A 22,600-nucleotide genomic window follows, 5' to 3' on the forward strand; every position below is an offset into this window, starting at 1 on the left:
TCATGGGGTAGCAAAGAGTCGGACATGACTGAGCGACTGATCTGATCTGATCTGATCTGAAGCTTCCTAGGAGGTGTCTTTCCATCCTTCCTCTCAGCTTAAACATCAGAGGTCTTTTCTCATCCCTACCCACAGATTTTTATTCTCTATCTCAGCCCTCTATTTCTCTAACATCACCAGCATCAATCACATTACAATAATATATTGATTTTTTATTTTCTTGGTTTTTATATCTTTCTCACACTTATCTCTAAGACTCAAGGATACCCAGAAAAGCCACTTTAGCCATTTGACCATCAGCATATTGTTCTTGCCCATGTTTCTTGCCTAACTTTCAGGTTTCCATTTATTTGGGGAATTCTTAATATTCTTCCCCAATATTTTCCCTCTGTTTTAGTTAGCTAATGTCCATTCATTACAGTTAAGATTTCTCTGTCCACATCTGCTTTGTTTACACTGCATGTGCATGTGTGCTCAGTCGTGTCCAACTCTTTGCAGCCGCATGAACTGTGGCCCACCAGGCTCCTTTGTCCATAGAATTTTCCTGGTAGGAACACTGGAGTTCCTACTGCCATTTCCTACTGCAGGGATTGAACCTGCATCTCCTAATGGTAGGCAGATTCCTTACCAGTGAGCTACTTGGGAAGCCACTTACACTGTATACCCAGGATCTAACAAGGGACTCATTATATACATAGTGCTTCTACATAGATATTTGTTTCAATAAAATTTTATGCTGTTTCATGAAGGAAAATCAGGTCTAAGAATTGTTGCTATAATCCCCACACAAAAAATTTTTGAAAAATAATCAAGTCAATACAGTTGAGAGCTAACTCTTTGAACAAGTATAGGCAAGGGGCCCATTTTAACAGTTTTTTCTCAGGCAGGCAGCAAATGATTTTGAAACCCAGGAGACCAATGTTTCTCCACCTGACTGGGACTCCAATCATCTGGAGATTCTGAGATTAAAATCAACATCATCAAATACAAGTAGACCACTGTGCAGAGTAATAATTGGTTTATGAAAGTTTCATTTAAATTGTACAGTCTATGCATGCCTTCTTTACTATTTTGGTCTGCTGAGTAGTTATCATAATAAAATGCAAAAATATGGTCTTGGGAAACAATCCTGAGGTGGCCCCCAAAATTGTTTCTTCTCCATAACAAAAGAAAAGTAAGGGTAAACTATTGACAAAACTATTCTGACAATGAAGTTGCATACTGCTATACTTTACAAGAAGGCTGTTTTCATGGAGATTTTCAAGATGAAATACAACAGTTCTCTTACTAGTGGTTTTGATGTTAGCTTACAGCAGATAAAGCCTTGACACAGATTAAGATTCCTGGATCTACAGTTGTTCAGAAGTTAATGCAAAAAATTTGTAAGAAACCACCATACTTGAAACTGCTTATCATATCTACAGTTTAAATGCCATTTTGCCATGCAAAAATTAGAGATAGGAACAGGATCAGAAACCCATATATTGGACCAGCACAATACAGTACCTGGTTATCCTAATATGTTAGATTTCACATTTTCCCCAAGGTTATTTTCCCCCTACTAGTATTTTACCAATGTAAAATACATCCTGGGCAACTTTATTTTAATTTTTGTTACTAACCTGAGATTGGGGGGAAAAGGCCAGCCATGTTTATCTACACCTATGTTTTCATGGAAAATATAATAAGTCAATGAAATAGTCTCTTTCACTCAAGAAACCTCTGACACCCAGCTGGAGGGGGCGTGGAAAAAAAGCTATAATTTTAGCCTTTATCAGTGCTGTTACTCCATTATACCTCAGCCTTTTTAGGCAACTTGCATCCCAATGGATAAGTGAATCAAATTTGGAGTAGCAAGGAGGGGGTAAATCATACAAAGTATAGAATTTACAGCACTCAGGAGTTCAGAATTTTCAACAAAAGAACTGTTGGGTTGGTCAAAAATTCATTCAAGTTTTTCCTTACCATCTTATAGGAAATGAATGAACTTTTTGGTCAACCCAATAGCTTAGAAATGCAGACACAATAGCAATGACCCACAGCTGACCCAAAGTCTCTGGCCGTTTTATTCGAATCAGTCAAATAAATCTAACCATAATCATTTAAATTGGAAAATATTTGACAGATATTTTGTGAAGTTTACACACCTTAGAAGACTAATTTATCCGCACTCAGATGAAGTGTTAGACGCTCAGTGGTGTCTGACTCCTTTGCAACCCTATGGACTCTAGCCTGCCAGGCTCCTCTGTCCATGGAATTCTCCAGGCAAGAATACTGAAGTGGGTTGCCATTCCCTTCTCCAGGGGATCTTCCCAACCCAGGGGTCAAGCCAGGTCTCCTGCATTGGCAGGCGGATTCTTTACCATCTGAGCCGCTAGGGAAACCCAATTTATCTGCTCTGCTCATAATATTAAGCATACTATCTAAGATAATATTATGCAGTGACTCTTTCAATTTTCTCACTTAGTGGAACTTTAAAATAGAACAGAACGCAGTCAGGTTTTAGTTATAAGTCCCTAAAAAGGGAAAGAAGTTTTCATGCAGTAGTAATGGAAGTCAGTGGATTTCCTCTCAGCTGTAGTGGATATGGTCCCACAGCACAAAGTGGCTGCTTTAATGGCAAGAATCCTCAGGGTATCCAAAAGTTGTTCCCTGAAGACAAACTATGATGAGATTTATTCTCTCTTCAAACTATCAGACGTTTAAGAAGAAGGCAAGACTGAAGGTATGAGCATCTCACGTGGCTTGCAGAAAAATGGGTTCAATTACGCTAAGGGTCAAACACGACTGAGCAACTTCACTTTCACTTTTCACTTTCATGCATTGGAGAAGGAAATGGCAACCCACTCCCGGTGTTCTTGCCTGAAGAATCCCAGGGACGGGGTAGGTGGGGGGGGCGGCGGGGGGCGCTGCCATCTGTGGGGTCGCACAGAGTCAGACACGACTGAAGTGACTTAGCAGCAGCATGCTTTATGCCCTTTGCATTTTCCCTGCAAGATATCATCCAAATGACATTTTGTCAGGCACTCCAAGCTTTTCCTGGCATAAGGAAAGCCATGTTTATGGCTGCGTAATAGTGCAGAAGATAGAGTCAAAGTATAACATGATGATCCCATCTGTTTTCCAATTCCTGTTTAAAAGAAGAGTTTCCATTTAGTTTGGTAAGAAAGAGAACTACAGGATAATCCCTGGAGACCTTCCCTGCCCAGCACCATTTAATCCTTAATTTTTTACTTAGTGAGCACCAACAACATTAAACTGTATTCCAGGAACTGTTTCAAACCCTGAAGACATAGTACACATCAACCACAGACAAGTGCCTCCTCTTATGGGACTTTTATTTAAGATAAAGGAAAAAGACCGTATAAGTGAGTAAGGAAAGAAACAAAATAGATGCCATAGGAAAATAAATCAGGACAAGGCAGTGGAATGGAAGGATCTAATAGGGCCTCTATAGATTGTTTGATGACTGACAACCTCTCTGACAAGTCAGCCATGTGAATATCTGTGAAAAGAGACTCCTAGTCACAACACACAAGTTCAAAGGCATTGACGTGGGAAGCTGTCTGTGTGCAAGAGGAACAAAACAGAGGGCCAGTGAGACTGACATTCAGTGAGCTAAGTGAGAAGTGATTGTGAAATGGTATTCAGGAGCCAGATTACATGATCTAAGCAAGTAGTTTTTATTTTATTCTAAGGGTATTGGGAAATAAACATGTGGCATGATATAATTTAAGTTAATCATGATTTCTGTTTACAGTGTGGAGAATGGATTTAATTTGAACTAGAGTGAAAACAGGGAGATTAGTTAAGCATTTACGGCATTAATCTAGGCAAGGCGTGGGGGGTGGTTAGCTTAGAACATGTGGAAACAGTTAAAATGGAGAGACAGTGAAAGACTTAAGATATATTTGGGAAGTATAGTCAGTAGGGTTTGCTGATGGAGGGGAGGTGGAGAAGCAGAGGAAGAATTAAGTATGGCAACGGTAGAAGGCATGACATTTGCCAAAATGTGGAAGTAAGTGGGAATCAAGTTTGGGAATGATGAGTTAGCTGCAGACACATAAATTTTCAGTTGACTTTGAAGGATCCACGCAGACACTGTGATTTGCAGGTCTTGACCAGAGTCGCTGCCCTCTTCAAGGCTCATCCAGCACCTATGTCTCTTGCTCTGGAGCATCTCAGTCTCCGAGGTAAAACTTAAAAATGAGTCTTACCAAAATCCCTTGCCTTTTCTTCTCTTTTATTTTCTCAGCCTTTGTGGAACTCTTCCATTCCTTACTCCCAAAGAAATAAACTGTTCAGACCAGGACTCTGTAAGCTTTGGGACTTCAAATGATTCTATATTTGATCTTTAACATACCCATTCTACCAAAAGAATTTATTCCTATCTCTGCTCTCTTACTAATGATTGATGGTGAGTCACTGTCGATCAGAATCCCCTTGCCACACCAATTGCTGAAAGCCCCTTCCAAATCAAGCCCTTACCCTCTGCATCTCTAGTTTAGTGGGCCGATTCAACTGAGGTCTTAGGTTCCTCTTCAGAGTCTTCAGTACAGAGTAATAAGCAAGATCCCTTTGATTTGTTTCACAAGTTGTGGAGCATCCTATGAAATGATTTGACTACAACATTCAAGGGCAGTTTTAAAGTTTTTTGGAACCTTCATAAAAGAAGTGTATTAAAGGTAGCTAAATTATCCATATCAACACAAGAGAATGCTCTCTGAAATAGATAAAAGTGATCATAAAACATTTTGACTCTTCCTCTGATACCTAGGAAAATAAATTCCCATTAGTTGTACTTCTGATTTTTGTCTACTCTATGAATATTTTTAGCTAAAAAAAAGTCAATACTGCCTTTCCCTAAGAAAGTATATATAAGAAGGCAAATCTTTTGCTGTACTTGCTCTGTTACTGTCACCCACATCCTACACATAATAAACAGAGCCACAGAGGCATTCACGGAATATTTGCAGTGGTTATCATTATTGCTAAGAGCTCAGGAAAAAATTCTCATTTGTTAGGTGAAGAAACTATTAAAGCATAATTTTTCTTTCATCATGATTAAAAGGTAGGCAGAAACATCAAGAAAAATATTGATCTCATATACATTGAGGTAACCAACTCAAGAGAAGCATAGCAAACTTATACTAATGAAATGATTTATTAGTTAACCTAACCACTAAGATCTATTATGAGAGTTTAAGCTGTAACAACACTAAAATATTGCAATAAGATGAAAGATTGACATGATCATATATATAATTCACCTAAACACCAAATAATAAGAAACAGTAAGTGATTGTATGGATGTTTTATTTTCCATCCAGATGTTTGGCACTCTGTTGAAATACCATTGATTTGTATGTTTCCAATGAGAAGAATGCTATCCAACCATAAAGTACATGTACAGAAAGGAATGAAAAATACCCTTTAAAGATTAATCAAGTGCAATAATTTTTGGTTCAAGATTCCAGGCCCATCTTTCACTTTGCAATGCATTACCTTATGAAAATTTGAGGTAAGACACTCATTTGTCACCTCTATTTCAGTCTTTCTATTAGGAGAGGTTGAGATACTGATGTGCCTTAAATCTTATAATACAGTTCTGAAGAATATGTGCCAAGAAATACTTTCTCAAACAATAGTTTTAATCATTACAGAAGACAGTTAATGCAATAGAAAGCCATGAGGGTAATTCACATGCTTACCAAATATCATGATGCATCAACCAATTAATCTGTTAAAGCAAAAGAGACTTCTCAGTCTTGAACTCTGAAGCAAAAACTCTCAGCAAGAATTCTGAGAGGACAAGACTTATCTCCTTTGTTAGCATATACAGTAGAAATTAAACCAAAGTGTTTTTTAAGTCAAAGTATTTGTGTCTGAAATATCAACTTCACCTTTCATTTCTCTGTAACCCTTAAAGGTTACAAGTCTCTGACGCATGATCTCCTCTGCTTTGTAAGCAACTATAAATTTTTACCGTTTTTGTGTGCTTTCTCTTAGATAACATCCCCCACCATTGAGCTTTATGAACTAATGCTATTACCAGAAAAAAATGGGGGGTGGGTGGGAAGGAAGCTCAAGAGGGAGAGGATATATATATTGTAAAGCAATATCCTCCAATATTGTAAAGCAATTATCCTCCAATTAAAATTTTTTAAATAAATGTATTCATGCACTAACTTATTTATTAAGTCAAAGAACAAAATGTAATCACACATACTTAAAGAGACACAATAATTGCAATTAATGACTTCTGATTAGTCTCTCAGTGAAAATTCAATTACTAAAAAGAACAAGGATCAAAATACATCCAAGATTATTTTTTTTTCTATTAAGTTTATTAAATATTTTAAAAAAAAATCACATGCTCCCCATCCTGAACCCTCCTTTATTCAATTGTGTCATAGATTCTGAGATAGGAAAAAAACATGAGTTAAAGCTGATTCTAATTCAATCTGAATTAAATTTATTATTCTTTTAAAATAACAGCGAACAGTCATACTAATATGTCAAATGAAACTATTAATTCCCCAATTCTGCACATTCCCACAATCTGTATGTTGCCAAATCATAAATTGAAATTTAAAGAGGACTACCTCTTATCATGACATCTACTTCTTTAAGGTTTCAAATAGTAGAAAGAATATCAACTAATAATAACAGTAAACATTATAAAATTAAATGTGTTTAAAATTCTAACAAAAATATAGGTTTTTTACTTATACTATTATTTTCTCTAATGAATACTTCAAGTTGGCATTCATCTACCCTCATCAGTATGAAAAACACAACACAGAAAAAAAGCTCTCTTCTTTGAGACAAAAGCTCAAAATTAGGAAAATAGTCACCTTAGAAATCTAAAGAGCAGATTCTGATGGAAACAATCACACTAACACCCTAAGTAATTCTGGGTTAGGATGGTATGTCATTAAATTGAAAGAGATACAATTTTGTAAACTTCAAAAACTTCATTGTTTTCTAACAAAAGAAAAATATTCTTTATATTCAAAGCTGAGAAAGAGAGAGGTGAAACTTGAGGGTAGTGAAATGGGCTTCTCTTCTGTGACTTTATCTCCAATTTGATATTTTGAAATAATGTAAAGAAGAAATAAAATGTTCTTCAAAAATATTTAGTTTTGACTGAAAATTATGCGATTACCTTAATGAAAAACTATATATGCAGTGATATTTTGATTTTGAATGATTTAAGGAACTATTAATAAAGAAAAGGATATAGTTATTAGATAAGTTATTTACTCTTCAAGAGAAAAGTCTCTACTTGACAACCAAAACGGTGTTTTAAGATTGCAGAACTCAATTCCAGAACTTAGTGATTTTTGTCTTGAGATGTGTAACTTTCCATTTATTAAGTAATATTTTATTAATTAAAAAGAAGTCAATATGTACTCCAAATCTGAGGTCAATATATAATAAAGAACTAAAAGTGTTAAGGGTTCCCCAGTTGTCACAGTGGTAATGAATCTGCCTGCCAATGCAGGAGACGCAGGAAATGTGGGTTCGATCCCTGGGTCAGGAAGATCCGCTGGATGAAGAAATGGCATCCCGCTTCCATATTCTTGCCTGGAAAATTCCATGGACAGCCTGATGGGCTACAGTCCATGAAGCTGCAAAGAGCTGGACAAAACTGAGTACACACACAGGCAAAAAGCATTAAAAGTGTTCAAACATTTATCTATATTTTCTATGTCTTGATTTCATTCACTAATAATAAATTCTCCTAAAGAAAATGTATTCTCCTGTCCTGTGCAGTGAAGTATGCCAAGTCGTTTTCTTTAAACAATGATATGTTTCATTAATATGCTTCTTGGCAAACTGCCTGGAGAGGAGAAACAAGTTCTAATTTTTAAATACTCTAGACAGCTTATTATAGTTTATGCTGAAATATAAAATGAATGCAGGCAGATCAAGTACTCCTGAAATTCAGCTGCACTTTCATATGGTCCTTATTGATTCCAAGAGATTTATTTGACCATGTAAACAGAAACAATGCAGTTCTTAGTCACTTGCTATTTGGATAAATTTATCTTTTAAAATAAGTTAGAAATCTACACTAAATTCAATTCCCCATCAAATTTTATTAACTGTCTGCAAGATACCAAATAATTGTTTGACCAAACTCTTCCTACTTTGCCAGAGAGAAGATTGAAAACCATAAACTCAGGTGAATGAGTAAGACTAATGGAGACAACAAAGTCATATTAAAATGACTTGTGGGTTTTTCCCTCCTACTTCGGGACTCTTATAAGACCATGTTTATTTTTCTTTTACACATGCACATAAATAAACATGTAAAATGGTTTTTAAAAACTGGATCATACTGATGAGGACTCACATTTCTTGGTTTGAAGAATGCAGCGGAATACCAACACTTAAAACAAATGGATACATTTCTAAAATTCAGAAGAAAATTAGAAATTTTAAGCATAGACTTGTGTCTACCAATTAAAGTTTTGCAGCATATACAAACAACAATTTAACATTTCAGTGCTTGATTCTCAGATTTGATTATCTACAATGCCAAAATACCTCAAATGATTGAAGGTTTTCCATTTCAAATTATTCTGTTAAGTACCACTAAATATTTTGTAAAATGCTTTTTAGGTTCCTAAGTGGGTTACATTTATATTATTCTTCTACTATGCAGAATAATAGATAATTATTATCTGTTTCTTGGTCAAGGGAAGAATTCATCCCCAGAAATAAAATCTTGGTTAAATTTTGCTGTACATGGTTTCAAACAAATTATCCACCACAGATTAAGACATGTCTCTTTGTATAAGAAAATTTCCTGCTTGAAATTTTGGTGAGACACAACATATGGAAAAAATATAGTTCTTAAAATAACTTGGTAAAATAATTTAGAAAATGAAATGGTGTAAAATGCTGTAACCACAGTACATAAGTAACATTTCCTCCAATAACCATAAAAGACGCAGTTATAACCAGACTTCCCTTAGCGCTCATATTTTATTCTTTTATAGCATTACAAAAATGGCTTTCTGCACTAAAACTGTGCACACCTTGCTCACACTTATTTGCTCACACCTTGCTCCTTGTACAAAAAAGTCTAAGGAAAACAAGCTACACATGTTAATTTATTTGAAGTTGAAATACAATGCTTATCCTATTTTAAGAGAAATCTGATGGTTGAAATATTTCATTTCTCAAAAACTTAATGGAAATAGTTCCTGACTGTGCAGTGAAGACAGTAATAAAATATTATTAAGTGGAAAATTGTACTTGTTCTAAATCCACTATTTTACACCTCTATAGAATCATAAACATTTAAGAGATGTTCTAACAAGCAAATAGTCCAATAAAATATATGTTTTGGTGTCAAAAGATGTTCTGTTAATTTTTATTATTTCTCATCTCCTTTTTTATGTATAATATGCACAAAATAGAGAAAGAAACTTGGGGAGAGAAATTACAATTCCACATTTTTATATATTAAACTTATTTCTGTAAAAGTATTCACATGGACAACCAGAATTTAAGCTTTGATCGTTATCCTAGAATGATAAACTCAGAGAACTACTTTCCTGTGTCCTTTATTGACAGAGAAGCTCTACATTTTAGGGAGGAAAATTTGCATGATTCTTTCTGTTTTCCAATGAATTATCTGAATTCCAGTTTCCTGGACGTATTGATGATAGATAAATTATATGAATTTAAAGTCAGATAAGAATTCAATAACAGTCTCTTCACTCCTTTAATTATCTGCTTATTAATCCTCATATAATTATTCTGCTTATTAATTCCAATAGAATGGGAATCAGAATAATGCTTTCCTTATGAGCTGACAGGAGGCTTTCCTATAAAGGATATAATATAAGACCAACCACATAGTAAATGTTTAATACATTTTATTATTATTTCACTATAAGAGGAAAGATGACTTTAAAAATGATAAAAATATTTCTCAAACACTTACTGTTAAAATTAGAGTTTCAACTTTGCTCTTGATCAGGTTGTATCTATATTTCGCTAATGTACAGTTATTTTGCATATATTTTGGCACCATGTGAATATTTTACATGCATTATCTACCTTGACCATTACAACACTGTAAATTCATTTTACAGACAAAATAATTAAGGGGGAGCATTCTCTAGTCCCAAGAATTTTAAAGATACTATATTTTAAAATTTCTTTTGAACTTCTCTAGGTTTAAAGAGGAGATTCAGAGAAGACATAGCCTATATCTACATTGAAAATAATTTAGAGAAATTTGATGAGGAATTCCTTCCATTATGGAGATACTACCACATTAGACACAGCTTTTTTCCTAATATTTCCTTGAATTATAGTACTACTGCTGCTGCTGCTGCTAAGTCGCTTCAGTCGTGTCCAACTCTGTGCGACCCCATAGACGGCAGCCCACCAGACTACTAGATGAAATTATATAAATCAATAAATTGATTATATCTTTAAAGATCTATTTTACCCTACATTTTTTAACAGATTTGGAATTTGGCATTTTTGTACTTCTGGCTAATAAGCATAATCAGTTAGATTTGCTTCTGTTGTATTATTTCATAGATAAATTTGAAGCTTATTCCTTTAACTTCATTACTTAATAATAAGAAGAACAATTAAAATTTTAAATTCCCAGAAATAAATATAGAAATATTTCAAAATGTAAGCAAAATAACTGCACATTAGATAAATATAGATACAACCTGCTCAAGAGCAAAGTTGAAACTCTAATTTTAATATGAACCAAATCTCATGTGTGTCAGTGTATGTATGTGTGTGTAAGACATGAAGTTTTGTTTGACTTGAAAAATAAATAATAAAAGAAAATATTAAATATTTACTTATCATGCTATATAGCATGATCATAAACCACAGATTATATACTACTATTTTAACTTTCAGGTGGCTATTCCAAAGAAAGGAAATATTTGAGAAAATGATGCAATTCTTGAGACTCCTTGAAAATGAGAAGTCATAACAGTTTAGTGACTGAATTAAAATTATAACCCAACAGTAGAATGCAAGTCAAATTCACAAAAGAATTTGTACAGATAATCCTCAACCTGCTTAATTCACAAAAAGAGTTCTAAGTATTGAACATGTCTCCTAAAAGCAGGGTCCAACATTAACAACAATCTGAGTTGCAATATTAATATAAATAGAAACCAGAGAGAAAATTCTAAAATGTAGTCAAAAGTTTGATAATATTGATAACAGTATGTAATCAAATATGTGGCTATTAGTAAAATTCTTTTTTAAAAACAAGGAAAATTGAAACTTGTGGTGTGGTACCATTATTACCCTATTGGTAGTGTTAAGGAAAAACATTTTCAACAAAATATTTTTAAATTTTTCAATAAAATAAAAATTTTCTAAAATATTTCATGAATAAATATTTTTCATTCTTGAAAAATAAATAAGATTATCCTTTAAATTATTAGATCATTATAGTTGAGATGTATGTCCTTTTAGTTTACAGCATACATGAAATTACATATACAATGATTGTATATATATTCTTATACATAGTAATATAATACGTGTGTGTTCAGTCACTCACTCATGTCCAACTCTTTGTGGCCCTGTGGGCTGCAGCCTGCCAGGCTCCTCTGCCTATGAAATTTTCCAGAAAATATAGTGCAGTGGGGTGTCATTTCCTACTCCAGGGGATCTTCCTGACCCAGGAATTGAACCCACATCTCTTGCATTTCTTGCACTTCTTGCACTGGCAGGAGGATTCTTTACCACTACTGCCACCTGGGAAGCCCAGTAATATATGATATATTTATTATATAGTGAATATACTATATATATATGAATGAAGCTAAAGTGACATATGCACCTTTTAACTATAAGGTCCTGAAAATTTAGAGTTTAAAAGAATAATATTATGTAATATGATGTGCATATATATTGTAATCTTTCATACATACCTATTTCTACCCTCACCTTATTATTAGCAAAAAGAATGGTTATTGATTGAGCAAATATTCTCACCCTGAGACCCACGGTTCTTTAGATTTTAGTGAATGATACTTGAAAGATTTATATAATACCTAGAGTCAATATAAAATTTGTCTGTGATATTTTACACTTTTCTGATGAGGGACTCTCCAACTTTCCTAAAGGTTAAGAGCAGCTATTTGAGATACAAGAAAGCCAATAAAGAAAAGAGAAAGAAAGAGAGAGATGGTGGAGTAGTGAGTGTGTATGTCATGGTATGGTTTTAAATCCTACCTCTCCCACATGGCTGTGGAATCCTCCTTAAGTTTCATTTTTGAAATTTTAATCCAAAATTATTGAAATAATTATGATACTATTGCAGAATAAACTATCCAAGTAGATTATATACACACTCATCTGGTGGCTATTGCAAGAAAGGATGGTTGAATTCACCAGAGTAAATGGCTGAACTCACCAGAATTATATCCCATCACAGCTACACAGAATCACCCAAATATCCAAACATTTAGCAAGGTACAATAAGATGGCCATGTCAAGTTATGAGTTATAATTTAACAATTTGGGACATATGATGCCCATTTTATATTCAAATCATATTCAGATGATATCTATTTCACTATAATACAAATGTCTTCACACCTTTTAATCACATGCTTAGAAGTTACAGATATAAATTATTTCTATAAATTATGATTAATTGCACAAAGATTTGTTCCACCTTTTGAATTTTCTATTAATTTACTCAAACAATGGATATACATACATGCACTAGTAATGAGTAAAATTCACCAGGAAAAAAATGACTTGTATTTCAAATATTTGGAGCTTGAATATTAGACTCATCAGATCATTGAGTCAAAAAAAAAAAAAATTTATTTCATGCTCCCAAATAAAACAAATTCAAAATAAATGCCCTAGAGTTGGCTCTAGGAACAACTTTAATCTTGAAGTAATATTGACTTATACAAATATAGAGTTGCGTTTTGAATCACTTTTAATGTGAGGAATACATACATTTTTAATGTCATTTAAAGTCTTGTTCAGAGAAAAATGGTAATAATGTTTGTTTTGCCTTTTCTGAGTCAATTGTGAAATCCTTTAATGAATTAGCTGAGATTTACTAAGAAAAATAATAGCTCAGTTCTGTTCTACTCAACAGAAATACAAGAGTACTTTCTTTTCAGGTAGTGAGTTGAATGGACAAAATCACAGTGCCATTTCCTGCTTCACACTGTGCCCATTGAGTAATACAGAATTGGTCACCACGTTCTTAGCATTGCTTTTCAGGGAGGTCATGCGCACTGCAGAGGAGCTGAGTAGGTAGCTGGTGGATCTCTCTCCATAGGACTTCCTTCCACAACAGAGCTGACTATTGAAATGTCTCCTGAAGCTTTCACTGAGCAAATAAAGAGCAAATGGATTGACACAGGAATTGCAAAAGCTCAGAACCCGGGCAACCAAGGTGACAATCATGTGACCTAGAGACGGGTCAATCTTGTTATAGTTGAAAGACCTGTACATGTAAAGGATGTGATTTGGAAACCAACAGAAGATGAAGCAGCCCACAAAGACCAGCACGATTTTGGCCAGGCGTTTCCGTGTTTCCATCTGCAAATATAAAGAAACAGTCCCTCGATTAAATGAAAATGGAGGCAGCCACATTCTAAAACACACTGTGTTCGAAAGATGTAAAACTCAGCCGTAGCATGCAAATGCTCCCAAAAGCACAAAAACAGTTTTCCTTGCCAAGATAATAACTTTAACAATTTGATGTAGCCTATTTTGGCCACTGCACTATTTTCACTTTAAAATGTTTGACAGTTTCTAAAAGGCTACGTTCATGTTAAAACTGTGATCTTAAAAATGTCTTAACTTTTCCTTTTGCTTCAAGCCTTATCACGATCCATATAAACATAAATCATTTCTGTTTGTATTAAACTCGTTGAATTAAAAAAACCACAGAATAAATTCAAGCTTAAAAAATTTTAAATCAGAGTATTTTAAATAAGAAAAGTTGATCTATTGAAATAGGGCATGACTTTTTAAAAATCCTATCCACACACACACAGAAAAAAAACTTGAAATTTAATTTAAATTCCAGCCTCTCATAAATCAAAAGCATCTGATATAACTGTCATTTCTATAAACATTATTATGTTAGACTACATACCCTTAAAATAAAAACACTTTCTTTTCATAAAATTCACCTAGTATGTTTAGTGTTTTATAGGAAGGTCTTCAGGAATGTGATAAATAGACAAAATTCAAATATGAGACAGTAATCTTTTTAAATCTAAAAATCATTTTCTAATATCTAAAGCCCCAAGGTTAGCTCACATTTGTCTAATTTGTTTGAATATTTAAATAAGGCAACATGAAAGTGAAGACATAATTTACTAAGATATTTATAGTAGACAAGATATTTTCTGAGTTAAAACTATTGGTAATTGACTAGAATATGCCAGGGAAGTCTGGAAAGATTTAGGATTAAAAGAGATCTGACACTGGGGAGTAAGTAGTGGTGAATGATAAACAAAAGTGTAAGTGAGAAGGAGTCTAGATCAGGAAGCAGAATGTGGCGCTCTGGATATAGTCCAGTAGCATCAATTAGACAACTTGGATGGATTAGGAAAGTGGATGTGAAGCTTCCATTACTAAGCATGGGCCTCCATAGCAGGTTGAGCCTAGGTGCCAGAATTTCACTGCAGTGTACATTTATTTACTATTTACTTATTGGAAAAGCTATAAAGTTGAATTAGACCAAGTCTGACCTTGGCACCAGCCCGCCCTCTGCTCCCTTTCACTCTTGTTTTGAGGCCCTCTGTTCCCAGTCTCCTGCTTTGGTGTTCTAACCAAACCTCACCCCCAGTCCCCGGGTAGTGTCCTAGTCCTTTTCTGATGTAACCTTCCCCCAGACTTTCTGTCATCCCCTGTGGGCTAATGGGAGAAGAAACAATAATTGAATAAATATATACTCAAAATGTGACTCAGATGGTAAAGAATCCACCTGCAATACAGAAGACCTGGGTTTGATCCCTGTGTCAGGAAGATCCATAGGGTCACAAATAGACACAACTGAAGCGACTTAGTACACACATATACTTAAAATGTGAAATTTTTTCTGGTTTGTTATGTGTTTCTTTGCATAAACATTTGCATGTAAAGAAAAGCCATCAGAGACATTCTAACAGGCATGTTCAGGTGTCGGATAAATTGGACCTCAGTGGACTTTTACAGCTAAGCTGCTGCTGCTGCTAAGTCGCTTCAGTCGTGTCCGACTCTGTGCAACCCCATAGACGGCAGCCCACTAGACTCCACCATCCCTGGGATTCTCCAGGCAAGAACACTGGAGTGGGTTGCCATTTCCTTCTCCAATGCATGAAAGTGAAAAGTGAAAGTGAAGTTGCTCAGTCGTGTCCGACTCTTAGCGACCCCACAGACTGCTAAGACATGGCCACGAAATAGAGACCCCTGTCTACAACATCCCTTCTAGTTCAGGCTACTGCATGTCCCAGTGTCCTCTTACTGTTCTAATCATTCCTGGTATTGAAAGCCCATGAACTAGAACTCAAAATAGCACTGACTGCTTCTCACCAGCATGCCCTCAACATACACACCTACAGAGCTTACCTGTTTTTTGGTATGTTCATTGTATTCTCCTGGAAGATTATGTGCACTTTTAATTAAGGTCTTTGCAATGTGATAATAATAAACACTTATGATAACAAGTGGTATGAGGAAGTAGACCAAGAAGATGAGCACTGAATGAATCTTTGGATGTAATTCATCCGTCTGAGGATAGGGTATACACGCCGTGAAGCTGCCGTTATCCAAGCTGCCAACGCGTGCCACCTGGGAAAATATGGCTTCGGGAATAGCCAACAGCACGGAGACCACCCAGATGCCCACGGCCTTCACGCAGGTCCACAGCACTGCCCCTGATGTCTGGATATCCATGGGGTTTACAATGGCTCTGTACCTGGGCAGACAGTACATCTCAAATTACTCTCTTAAGAAAGAAAAATTAAAAAGAGAAAGGAAAAGAGAGAGAGATTTTACTAAGATGCCAACCTGTTTACCATAGCCAAGACATGGAAGCAACCTAGATGTCCATCAGCAGAGGAATGGATAAAGAAGAGATGGTACAGATACACAATGGAATACTACTCAGCCATTAAAAAGAGTGAAATAATGCCACTTGCAGCAACATGGATGGACCTAGAGATTGTCACACTGAGTTAACAAAGTCAGAGAGAGAAGGAGAAATATCATATGACCTCCCTTTTATAAAGAATTAAAAAAAATAATTTTTAAAAACTAATTTTAAAACATAACAAATAAACTTATTTACAAAACAGAAATAGACTTAGAGAATGAAAAAAAAATTTTTTTACACTTAGTAATGTAAAAAAAAAAATGAATTGTGGTTTCCAGGATTAAGGATGAGAGGAAGGAAAGGAATTGACATGTACACACCACTATATTTTAAATGGATAACCAACAAGGACTGACTGTATAGCACAGGGGACTCTACTCAATGTTATGTGGCAGCCTGGATGGGAGGGGGTTTGGGGGAGAATGGATACATGTATATGTATGGCTGAGTCCCTTTGCTGTCTATCTGAAACTATCACAACATTGTTAATTGGCTATACTCCACTATAAAATAAATATTTTAAGTTTTTTTAAACAGAGAGAGGTGCCAACACCCCCATTATTCCCAAGCTGTAATGTAGTGTGTGGAATAACTAAGAACCCTGGTGTCTCTCTGTCCAAAAGTCATTCCACTGCTTATGAGCACAGAAAAGATGAGAAAAATATTTTAAATTGTCATTTCCCAAACTTCAATAATTTGCTTACATCCTTCACCAGTATTTTCTCCATCTACACATACTGCAGGTATTATCATATATTGAATAATTTTAATTAAATGATTTTATTTCCAATTACTACTGCAAGTATTATAACACATAATCATAAAATATAAAATATTCACAAAATAGTATTATTAAAATTTACCTGAATACTTTTCTAGAGCTTCTGAGGTTGGGTCTCCTACCTTTTTTTTCCCCTAAGGACATTGAGAAACTTCAGAGAAGAATATATACTGGGGTTTTCTCCCTAATTTAGTCATAAGGACAGAAAGAACTGGAAATGGAATAGCATTCTGTCTTTATAGCTCAAATTTCTTTAATGTCAAGACCTCATGAAGTCTTTTCCTACCTAATACCATCATAGTGGTAAATGAACCACACTCCAGGACACAATAGCTTAAACACCTCATTCAATTACACATGACTATTAAGTAAGTTAATAATAATGCAAAAAGAACAAAATCATATGTAAATCTCAAATTACTTATATCTGTCTTTAAAAGCATATCAGGGTACCCATATACCTAGGATTTTAACAAGATACAGAAAAAAGTGATTTTAGTCAAACAAATTAGCATTGCTATTTCATCTCTGATATCCTTTAGAATATCGCTTAAGATCTTTTTCTGCATCTGTAAGTTGGGGATAAAAACATCTCCCTCAACGTTTTGTGATTAGAAAAACTGTACAGAGTGCCTATTACAATGTCTGGCACCTAGCAGTTAGTTACCATGCCATGATCCTGTGCCTTCTCTTTATTTATGTTTGAGTTAGTCTGATATTTCAAAAATTCAGAATAGTTTAAGCTACAAAACAAGCAGATTAAAGTCTCCCTCTGAGGTTCTATAAGAATTCATGCCATTGCCCATAGGAGAGGAGCAGCTCACAACCTCAATAAAATAGTCTCTCTCCTTCCTGACTTGCACCAGGTGTCATTTCCAGACCCTCAACAGGAAAGCAGCAGTTCACATTTTCATCTAGAAGGTCTTCCCAAGAAACATACAGAAATGAAAGCAAAGCAACAACAAGCAGCTTCAACTCCAAATGTAATGAAGTTGCAAACACGATGCAGACCTTGCACGTGGCAGAACTCAACAGGCGTGAGTTTCTTTCTCCTATTCTGATTAACTGAATGTTCTTCCAAAGCTGAAAGAATTACAATCAGTAACTAGAATGAGCTAATGCATCTTCTTTTCTAAACTTTATCAGATGAATGCATTCAAATAGTTTGGTTTGTTTTTCAAATCAGAGAGCACTGAGTGCTACAAAGAAAAGTAGAAGTCTCTCATTCCATCTCTGGTCCCACTTCTGAGTTAAAACAAATTTCAAATCATTACCTCCTTACATCCAAGAAATGTACTTCTGCCATTGTCTCTTGAATTAATTATTACAGACATTAGCTCTTGACATCCTGTTATGATATTTAAAGATTTTCTTTCTCATACCACCTTTATTCTTCTCATTCCTAACTTCCTGATTTAGTAAGATATATTACATTTTTACAAGATAGTCAATGCAGTATTATTATGGCTAAACAAATATTGCTTACTGCAGAGTTAAGTAGTATATTATGATGATGTGTTAAACTTAACTTTTCAGTCTGCTATTAAGTAGGAAAAGCCATTAAGAATTTCTTATACCAGGGAAAGTAATAATGCATCTTAATGGTGAAGAGTCCAGGTTTTGAATTGGGTTCAGACAATGGTTTCATCACTGTGAGATTGTGGAAATGTTGCTTAATTTCAAGTCTTATTTTTCTTCACTTTAAAATGGTAATAATTACAGTGTCTATTTCATAGTGTTGTGAGGATAAGAAACAAAAAAAAAGTTAGCATAGTACTAAGGGCAATTAATCTTACACCTATCTCCAAATCCACAAGAAATTAAAATGTTCAGTGAGATGAAGTATGAGGAGGTTAATTACTAATCAACACTTGATTACTATGTTCTGGAAGAAAAATAGAAGTGTAAACCTGTAACAAAACATTTCCAAACCATTTGAAGCATATATTGGAATGTACTATGTAATTTCACCACCAGTAATTCCAGTTCCTTGATTTAAATTTTCAAAATGCACACTGAGCAGCAAGAGTAGGCTCTGGACCACACAGAAGAGGCAACCAACTTTATGCTGTTATTAAAGTACTCACACTATGTTTACAAAGTACGTGATACACATAAACTGAAAAAAGTCAGTAAATATATAAAGAATAGCATTTTCTCTGTCCTTTGTCAGAGCCAATTTTCCAATCTCCAAGACAGTAGATTGAGAAAAGTAGTATGAAATAAACTCAAGCCCTAGGTCTTGCTACTGATATCACTTTTAAAAATGAAAGCATAAAGAGAGTAACTATTATAATGATAGCTCTTCATTAAGCTTTATTTTAATCACTAAGAATTTTTTCACATTCTAATTAAAATGGATTCCATGAAGAAGGGCAACTAAACTAAAAAGTCACATTTTACTTCTGATATACAAAAAAGTGTTTTAAAAGATAATACTGAATAGAAATGGTCATAGAAACAAAATGAGATGCATAAATTACTCAAAGTCACCCATCTTTATAGGAATGTGGTTTTAAAAAGAATACATTACACAAACTAAAAGGTCAGTAGTATTTGGTTTAAAAGACAATGGCTCTCAACTTTCTATTGAATATTGTCTTTCCATCAATGAAGATTAACTTCTCAATGCCAAAGTGATGTAAAGGTATTATTACAAATGCCAAGAAATTTAGATGGACTCATTTTTCATTAATAATTTAATATGTAAATTAAAGTGAAGGATCATGAACACCACCTTAATCATTCAAGTTAAACTGTTTATCTAAACAGCTTAAGTCAACAACCCACTCCTAAGGAAATTTGACCAGGGTTCCATGCAATGATGTCCAATTACACATTTCTCCCCACACCCATCCAGATATTCCTTCTGCTTAAATTCCCCAAATCATGATTGTAGAGAGTCTGGGATAGGGTACTGGACCAAGAGTCAACAGGACTGGATTCTCCTCCCAGGCCTGCCTGGGCTTCAATATCCTCATCTGAAAAATAACACAGTTGAACTAGTTGATCCATAAGGTAGAATAACAGACATTTCCCACTCTTGAAATATATGGAAAGAAGATTTTATATCAAAGATGTATTTTTCAGCACTGTTTTAAGATAGTAGAACTTAGTATCTTACCTGTTGGTAGGGGGGAAAAAATCGTATCACTGGACTTCAGGTAATAAAACTAGAAGAATGTATAAAGTCATGTCTGAAGAATATATACTATTCTAGATGTTTTTGCTTCAAATAAATAGCAGCATTTAGTTAGTGAAATAAGTCTTCTCCTTATTTGGAAAAAAAAAAATCAAAATCAAACACTTTCCTAGTATTAAGGCAGACAGTCTTATTTATCAGGTTATTAAACTACTGAATAAGGAAAGGGCACCTCTAAGTTTTTAGGGACACACCAAAAGCTTCTACAGGATTGTTGCACATCTATTCTATAGTTTTTCTATGAAATGGATAATGAAGATCCCGAAAGTGTGTGTGACTCAATGGACATGAGTTTGAGCAAACTCGGGGAGATACTGAAGGACAGGGAAGCCTGGCAGTGCTGCAGTTCATTGGGTCGCAAAAGCTCACACACGACTTAGCCACTGAACAATAACAAAGTGTGTGGAAGGGAAAGGCTAGGCTGTGCAATTTTAAACTAATGCAAATGTTTTTTAAATAATGGTTTTCTTATTTTTTTTTTCAAGCTTCACATCTCTGTCCATTTTAACTCCTTTTACTCTGATTATCTGATAGAGTCTCTCTCCTCCTCTCCCCTCTTCCTCCCTGCCCTTCACTTATCCCTCCTTGCCCAGGTACACTTCCGCCCCTCTCCACGGCCGCAGCCTCTGCCCTTACCTGTCGGCACTGAGGGCAGTGAGCGTGAACACGGACACCCCCACGGAGGTGAGCTGGATCACCGGGATAAGTTTGCAGCCCACCTTCCCGAACATCCACTCGTCGAAGAAGTAGCGCGAGGCATCCACCGGGACGCAGGTGAGCAGCAACAGCACGTCCCCAGCTGCCAGGTTAGAGATGAAGATGTTGGGGACGCTCCTCATGGCGCTGTTGGTGATGAAGATCTTCACCAACATGATGTTGCCCAGCAAGCCCACTGTGATGATGAGCAGGTAGAGGGACGGGATCACACAGCGGATCACCAACTCCGCAGTGGTCCCGTCCGGGGCGGGTAGGAAATCCCTTTCCGACATCCCGGGAACGAAACCGCTCCGATTCCCGCCCGCGGGCTGGGAGAGGTTGGAAAGAGACTCGGGTGGCATGGTCTCTTTTCCAGGAGAGTTCGCTGGAGTTTCCGTGGGGCCAGGTGCCCAGAAGAGTGCAACTCACTCTTAGGCTGAATGGATTTCCCTCCCGCCAGGACAAGCTTCCCGCCCGCGAGGATCGGGTCACACCGCCTGGTCCCCAGGAAGACCCGGCGGGTGAGAAGTGTCCACAGGCTCCAGCCCTTCACTTTTAGAAGGGGCGCGTTGGCTCCTGCTGGCTCCGAATTTAAAAAAGGAAAAAAAAAAAAGCAAAACAGTTGAGTCTTTGTTCCAGTCCTCAATGGATTGTCCTCGCTTCTAGCTAGCGGAGAGTAACCCTTTTGTGAATAAAGAGTTATCGCTCTGGAATTAATTGAAGTACCTGTCAGACTTTTCGCGGGGAAGGCAGGAAGTCATCCTGCCGCTGTCCAGCCGCTGAAACACTAGGAACTAGCAGCGAGGCGGTTGGCACTTTGCGGGTCCCACAGCTTTGCTCTTGTTCCTGCAGTTCCTGCAGTGTTGTGTGGGATTGGAGGGGCTCCGAGTCCTTTCTCTCGAGGGACTTCCCTCTATAGATGCATCCTTACCCGCCTCCAAGCAGAAAGCCCCCAGGCAGAAGTTTGTGAACCTCTGAAGATTTGGGGGCTGAGCTGGTGAGTCCCTGATCCTCTCACACTGAATTTAGGAAAGCAAAAGAGTGACAAAGGAGGAAGTAAATGAATGGTAGCCCCTCACTACTTTTCTTCCTTGATCCACTTTTCTCACTCCAAGGACAGAAACTCTTTCCTATAGTCAGCATACTGTTTTTTAACTTACATTTCATTGAAATAAGATGACACCACCCTTATGGCAGAAAGTGAAGAGGAACTAAAAAGCCTCTTGATGACAGTGAAAGAGGAGAGTGAAAAAGTTGGCTTAAAGCTCAACATTCAGAAAACGAAGATCATGGCATCTGTCCCATCACTTCATGGGAAATAAATGGGGAAACAGTGGAAACAGTGTCAGACTTTATTTTGGGGGAAGGGGACTCCAAAATCACTGCAGATGGTAATTGCAGCCATGAAATTAAAAGACGCTTACTCCTTGGAAGGAAATTTATGACCAACCTAGATACCATATGAAAAAGCAGAGATATTACTTTGCCAACAAAGGTCCGTCTAGTCAAGGCTATGGTTTTTCCAGAGGTCATGTATGGGTGTGAGAGTTGGACTGTGAAGAAAGCTGAGCACCGAAGAATTGATGCTTTTGAACTGTGTGTTGGACAAGACTCTTGAGAGTCCCTTGGACTGCAAGGAGATCCAACCAGTCCATTCTAAAGGAGATCAGTCCTGGGTGTTCATTGGAAGGACTGATGCTAAAGCTGAAACTCCAGTACTTTGGCCACCTCATGTGAAGTTGACTCATTGGAAAAGACTCTGATGCTGGGAGGGATTGGGGGCAGGAGGAGA

The 22,600-nt window shown here is 36.1% G+C and overlaps 1 protein-coding gene across 1 annotated transcript; it reads right to left on the minus strand.

Moving 5' to 3' along the window:
• Window positions 1–12,959: 12,959 nt before the first annotated feature.
• On the minus strand, window positions 12,960–21,832 carry NMBR (neuromedin B receptor). The gene is made up of 3 exons (XM_086318093.1): window positions 20,749–21,832; window positions 15,604–15,952; window positions 12,960–13,581 (listed from the first exon to the last, which is right to left on the minus strand). The coding sequence occupies exons 1-3, from the start codon at window positions 21,168–21,170 to the stop codon at window positions 13,180–13,182; spliced, it is 1,173 nt and encodes a 390-aa protein (XP_086174219.1). The 5' UTR covers window positions 21,171–21,832; the 3' UTR covers window positions 12,960–13,179.
• Between the last annotated feature and the right edge of the window lie 768 nt (window positions 21,833–22,600).

The sequence above is a fragment of the Bos grunniens genome, chromosome 9 (assembly GCF_055505025.1).
Source record: "Bos grunniens cultivar Pamir isolate PY7600 chromosome 9, Bosgru_T2T1.0, whole genome shotgun sequence".
NCBI lineage: Eukaryota > Metazoa > Chordata > Mammalia > Artiodactyla > Bovidae > Bos > Bos grunniens.

Coding starts and splice junctions, on each gene's coding strand:
- NMBR (XM_086318093.1), bottom strand. CDS start 21,170: ATGCCACCCGAGTCTCTTTCCAACCTCTCCCAGCCCGCGGGCGGGAAT. Junction 15,953..20,748: donor ACTGCCCTCAGTGCCGACAG/GTAAGGGCAGAG, acceptor CTGTCTGCCCAG/GTACAGAGCCATTGTAAACC. Junction 13,582..15,603: donor ATGAACATACCAAAAAACAG/GTAAGCTCTGTA, acceptor TTATATTTGCAG/ATGGAAACACGGAAACGCCT.